Source organism: Teleopsis dalmanni, chromosome 1 (genome assembly GCF_002237135.1).
Source record: "Teleopsis dalmanni isolate 2A chromosome 1, ASM223713v2, whole genome shotgun sequence".
In the NCBI taxonomy this organism is placed as follows: domain Eukaryota; kingdom Metazoa; phylum Arthropoda; class Insecta; order Diptera; family Diopsidae; genus Teleopsis; species Teleopsis dalmanni.
In genome coordinates this window covers 87,486,945-87,493,680 of record NC_051846.1, presented here as the reverse complement: position 1 = coordinate 87,493,680, position 6,736 = coordinate 87,486,945, and the positions used below count along the sequence as shown (strand labels likewise).

The 6,736-nt window shown below is 31.9% G+C and overlaps 1 protein-coding gene across 1 annotated transcript; it reads left to right on the top strand.

Moving 5' to 3' along the window:
• Positions 1-738: 738 nt before the first annotated feature.
• On the top strand, positions 739-2,401 carry LOC119669454 (catalase; the record flags this gene model as incomplete). Its single annotated transcript, XM_038079348.1, is given in 2 exon segments — positions 739-1,260; positions 1,313-2,401. Coding segments are annotated over 2 exon segments (1,464 nt in total), but the record flags the coding sequence as incomplete, so codon positions are not given.
• Between the last annotated feature and the right edge of the window lie 4,335 nt (positions 2,402-6,736).

Sequence of the window (6,736 nt, the reverse complement as noted above, 5' to 3'; positions counted from 1 at the left end):
TAAAACCAAGGAAGTTTATATACAATTTTCAGCACCTAACTCTATTCAGGCGTCAATGTCTTGAACTTGATACTAAAAGAATTATACCAAGCCTGGACAACATTTTTTTTATCATCTATTAAAGAATATAAAGTTTTTATAAAAATATGTAGTCCACATAATTAAACATAAATTTAGGGTTATAACATCTAGTCATTTTGAGTTGGCTCCTTTATATTATATTATTGAGAACTATAAAACCCTATAGCAGGAATGAAGGTTTGCCGTTTCGCGAAAAACATATCGCTTTAGTTTTGCTGTTATTTTTATTTTTAGGTAATTTATGGAAGGTTTCTTCAGTGTTCTAAATTCTTAAGATTTTAAAGTGCATTTACAAATTTAACAAAAACATTTAATAACTTTAACATAAAAACTATATTTGTACACTTACGTAATTATACATCCATTTATATATTACATGATTTATATATATTAAATATACGTCTTAGATTTACTGGGAAATTTAAATTTCTGAACCTTAAGAAATGTTAACTTACGCTGCATTTTTATATAATATGAATTAACAATCTTGAAGATAGAGCCGTCGTGGTACGGAAATAAGATTTCGTTTGCTGATATATGAGACGAAATCTGATTAATAAATTTAGTTAATATATTGAAAGACTTTTAAATTTTGATTACACAAAAAGATACAATTTTGCTTAAATAATTGATATATTTAAATTGGTACTTTTATAGACTAGTCCAGGTTTTATAACAACTGCTAGTGGCAATCCTGTTGGCATTAAGGATGCAATACAAACAGTAGGACCCAGGGGTCCTGCATTGCTGCAGGATGTACACTTTCTTGATGAAATGGCACATTTTGATAGGGAACGGATTCCTGAACGTGTCGTTCATGCCAAAGGAGCAGGTGCTTTCGGTTATTTTGAAGTCACTCATGATATAACAAAATACTGCGCCGCCAAGATTTTCGAAAAAGTTAAAAAACGTACTCCTCTTGCTGTACGTTTTTCAACAGTTGGTGGTGAAAGCGGCTCAGCAGATACAGCACGTGATCCTCGAGGCTTTGCAATAAAATTTTACACTGACGACGGTATATGGGATTTGGTTGGTAATAATACGCCAATATTTTTTATACGTGATCCAATACTATTTCCCAGCTTCATTCATACGCAAAAACGTAATCCCCAAACTCATCTAAAGGATCCGGATATGTTTTGGGATTTTCTTTCTCTTCGACCGGAATCTACTCATCAAGTTAGTATCAATTTGTTTTTAAATCAATTAATAATATTTATGTGATTTTAAGGTTTGTTTCTTATTCGGAGATCGTGGTACACCTGACGGATATCGTCATATGAACGGATATGGTTCCCATACTTTCAAAATGATTAATGCCACCGGAGAACCTGTCTATGCTAAATTTCATTTTAAAACAGATCAAGGAATACGTAATCTAGATTCAAAGCAAGCTCATGAATTAAGTGCAACCGATCCTGATTATAGTATCCGTGACCTTTATAATGCAATTAAAAATGGAAACTATCCAAGTTGGACTATGTATATACAATTGATGACATTTGATCAAGCTAAGAAATATAAATACAATCCGTTTGATTTAACAAAAGTATGGTCTCAAAAAGATTATCCTTTATTACCTGTTGGAAAAATGGTATTGGATAGAAATCCAAGCAATTATTTTGCTGAAGTGGAACAAATTGCATTTAGTCCAGCACATATGGTACCTGGAATAGAACCTTCACCGGATAAAATGCTTCAGGGTCGTTTATTCTCATATTCTGACACTCATCGTCATCGTCTTGGAGCAAACTACTTACAAATTCCTGTTAATTGTCCATATCGTGTTGGCGTTAAAAATTTTCAACGTGATGGGCCCATGACTGTCAATGACAATCAAGGAGGTACACCAAATTATTTTCCAAATTCATTTTCTGGACCAGATGAATGTCCTCGTGCCAAGTCTTTACAGTCATGCTGCCCAATTAAAGGAGATGTATATCGTTTTAGTAGCGGTGACTCAGAAGACAATTATAGCCAAGTTACCGATTTTTGGGTATATGTATTAGATGACGCTGAAAGAAAACGTTTAGTTGCTAATATAGTCGATCACTTAAGCAACGCCAGTCAGTTTATTCAGGAGCGAGCAGTTAAAAATTTCACTATGGTTCACGCTGATTTTGGCAGAATGTTAACAGAAGGTCTAAATTTAGCAAAAACAGCTAAGATATAAATTTATTATATTTTTTAAGGGAAAATTGATCTATAATTTTGAAATTATATTAGGGGTTTTGGGATAATTCAATTGTCATAACTTTTTTGTGTATTTTCATATATATTATATTTTTTTTGTAAATAATGGACATAATTTTTAAATGAAGCATTGCGTTCAAAAATGTATTTTATATTTTTTAAAAAAATGTTTCAATATTCTTAAAGTGTTTTACTTTACTATTACAATTAATCTTATATTATATAAAACTAATCAGGAGAATATGAGAAGGGCATAGATTCATACGTTTCGCTCATTTGCGCAATTATTTCAATTTTGCATATCTTGGCATTAATGTATGAGCTAAACGAAGCATACAACTCCAACATACAACCAAGTCTTTTAGTATCAATATGTGAGAACTATTTGGGTGTGGCTATTAAAAACATTAACACATTTGATTGAAGGCATCACAATGCGCAATAGATGTCTTTGACTGGAAGTACTGATACTTATATCAGCACACGCCCTCTCAACCTGAGCACAACAAAAAAACAAAAACAAAATTAAAATGCACAATGATTAAAATAATACCAAGAATACTAAATACAAGACGTCTTCTCAACTCAGTTTTTAGAAAATTCTTCTCCAAAAAGATTGAGAAATTGATATAAACTATGCAATTTTAACTGAAGGGAAAGCAACATTTGTTCACCTTTGTACTTGTTTTTGGCTATATTTTATTTTCGAGGCAGAAACCTTTTTGTTGCGAAAGCTACGCTCGCAAACCTTTACTCAGCAGGACTTTCAGCGCTAAAGTATTCAATTGTTTCAGCGCTGAATGGTAATGTCTTGCGCTGATTTTTCAAGAGAAACTCCTAATTACTTTAACTCATATGTACATGTCATTGCGGGCAAGCGCTGAATCGTTCGCTTACCTTTGCAAATTAGTAATGCAACATTTCAGCGCTGACATGTTAGCTTACCTTTTGAAATTTGTAATACAACATAGCGCTGTATATTTATTGAACTTTTCAATTTTGCCTTTTCTATTGATTTATGTTTATGTTTTATAAATTTATATTTACATAAAACAAGATTATAATATATTTACATATTAACTTATTTACATAAAAGAATATTATTGTGTGAAATTGTTAGTAGAGACCTGTAGAGATTTTCGCACACTCCCCACTTATTCCGGCTTATCATCTGTCCTTAAAGCATCTGTAAATACAAAAGTATGTTATTATATACAAAAATTACAATTATTTACTTAATTTTGCATATACTTACAGTTAGTTTATGTTTAATTCTGGATTTCACAACTATAGTAACTTAAGTTACGCACGCAGCACATTTTAAATCGCTGTGAATAAAAACAATTGAATGAGAGAGTGATTGATATTTCCAATAAGTGACACTGGTCACTATCATTAATAGTCTTAATATTATATGTTTTTTGATTTTGGACACTTCGAATTTCAACACTTGATTTAAAGCATTTTTATTAAAATTTATTAATATTAAATAAAGTGAGTTAATCGGACTTCTTGATTCTTCTTCTTCTTGAGTTAATGCTATTACGCACTTTTACTCTATAATGGCTGGGGGGCTTATCTCTACCCCACACTAGACTTTAATTAGGCTAAAAAAATCATATCATTTATTTGTCTTTTAGTTGATGACGGACCTTAAATCAGCATATCTTCCTGAGAATCCAGAAGTGGACTTGAGAATTGTTAGGGCGGGGACTATAATATACATAGTATATTCATATATTCTGTGATTTCTTAGCATTGCTTCCTAGGTACAGTGTAGAATGGTAAATTGCATTACTATGGGTGGTTCTTTTAGGATTAAAATGAGTTGTTATTTTACTGTTTTCGTTAGTTTGCTTTTTTTTAAAAAACAGATGGAACGTCGCTGATATAGATAATAATATAAGTCGGTAGATATTTACCACAGAAAAAATATATGTATTAGATGCTTCCGGCTGCTCGTAAGTGTGGCAAAAAACAGCAAGTTGCTGACCTATAGGCACTAAGCGAAACTGTTGTAATACAATGATATCACTGGTACAATCGGTCAAATATTATATTTTGGAATATAACAAATCTTGCTTATATGCACATAATGCAAATTACATTTTGTATAAAAATAAATAATATAAAATTTAAAATGAATACAGAATTAAAAGGAAATTGTGAAATTTCCCTTTAGAACAAAATTAATAACAGTTTACAATATTTATGCACCTTATAAGTTAAAATTCTACAATTTTGTATATTTTAAATATTTTATTTCCACAATTAACAAATTTGTGAAACTTTTTAATTTTGTTGGCATTTTTGTTTACAAACATTTGACGTATGATTGGAATATTCATTGGAGACACACACAAATTATTAATTGGGAGTTGTGCAAATTGACTCCTTTACCTTTGTTACGAGAAGTAACTAAGAAGAAATTAAAGCTATTTGTAAACAAAAACTACGAAACCCTCCAAAACTATCCATGTCATATGCAAGAAATCGAAAAATCCAATACAGTTTGCGGAGAAAGTGCGAAGGATAGTTCAATCAAAGCAAAACACTTATCAATATTGTAAAATTTTTTTGAAAAATGATCGATTTTTCATTAAAAGATGAAATGAATTTCATTGTAAATATTATATTTAATTTCTTAAAATTAAAAAACCAAAAAAAGTACTAAATTAGGCTGATCAAATTTGTTGGCACACCTTATGAAAAAATGGAAAAACAAATTTAAAAAAATATTCACATTACCAATTAATAATGTGAGTATTCCCTTCTGTTTAATAACAGCTTCTAGTCGACTTGGCGTCAAATAAACCAATTTTTGTGTGGTTTCTGGTCCAATATTTTGCCACATTTCGGTCAGTGCCACCTTTAGTCATTATAAAATTCAGTTAATTAAAATAATATAAAAAACTTTTTCTTGTAGTTCACTACATTAGTTTCTATTAAGTAAAATAATCACTACGGGCATATTGATGTTATCATATCTAATATAGAATTATAATGAAAATAATATGAACAAAAAATATATTTAATTTTCAATTTCGCTCGAACGAATCAAACAGTTACATTAGTATGGCTTTCTCCTTATTACGTTTCTAGATCAAAATTCAATTACACTTAAACCTGACGCATAAAAATCCTTCAAAATTTCGCCTGTAGTTTTAAAAAGGAGTTTTCGAAACACAATTAAAAAATATTTTTTTATGGGCCGGATAGGGACCACATAAAAAAAGTTACATTGAAAAAATAATTCAAAACTTTATTTTTTTTAAACACACAAAATTGTTCGCATATTATCCTTTGTAATCTGGAAATACAAGGTAAAGTGTCTGATTGCGTTTAATGTGGTAAGTGCCAGTGTGATCCTTGTCACTGTTACCTCCAAGTTGACACACAGCTCCACGTGGCCCCTTCTGGATAGCTACAAGCATCCGTGCGTAGTGGAGTAAAATATTTGCTTGTATTTACTTACTAAGATTATGTTGTTTATTTGTTAAGAATTCCTGCTTAAGATAGAAATATGACCTTTAATTAATGAACCGTTATAAAAAGTTAATGATATGCGCAGATGTTACAAGTAAAAGGTTGCTTAAATACCTGCGCACAATTGCAAATGTTTAATTTTGAACAAAACACATAGCATAAAATGCACACAGTTGATAACTATAGCAATTATGTTACTATTTCACACGCCGCACAAATAAAGACCGCATAGGCTACTACGGGATCGTAGCCCATACCAATTGTTTCGTTTCACCTTCTAAACTTAGCCCAGCATTATTGAGAATAACTGAAAAACAAAGGGCACCCTTTTTCTCGTGTTGAAGTACACAGTTCAATTATTTGTTAAATATATAATTTTTATAAAGGATGCTAATTTGACTGTAGCAGAGTCTAAAAAAACTACTTACTTACTTAGTTGGCCGTCCTCTGCCGCGTCAAATAGCTTCCGCCAGTCAGTCCGATTAGTTGCTGGCTGTCGCCAGTTGGTAGTACCGAGCGCACCTAAATCGTTGCTCACCTGGTCCTTCCACCGAAGATGCGGACGTCCCCTACAGCGTTTTCCACCTGTGGGTACCAAATCAAACATCTTTTTAGTTGGAGCACTTTCTTTTATTCGCATGACATTTCCAAGCCAGCGAAACCGCTGAATTTTTATGCGTTTGTCAGCAGTAACGTGGGTCCCAAGACGCTTTGTTTGTTGACAGAAAGTACTTTTTTCCTCATTTATCACAAGACCCATTTGCTTTGCTTGTTCTTCTAAGTTGGAAAACGCCGCACTGACAACGGGGGTTCAGGCCAATGATATCAATATTATCGACGTATGCAAGAAGCATTACACTTGTAGAATATTGTGCCAGTGCGGTTTAAATCTGCTGCTCGAATTATAGTTTCAAACATTATGTTAAAGTAGTCACACGACAAACAATTACGCTGTCTGAAATCTTGTTTGGTATCA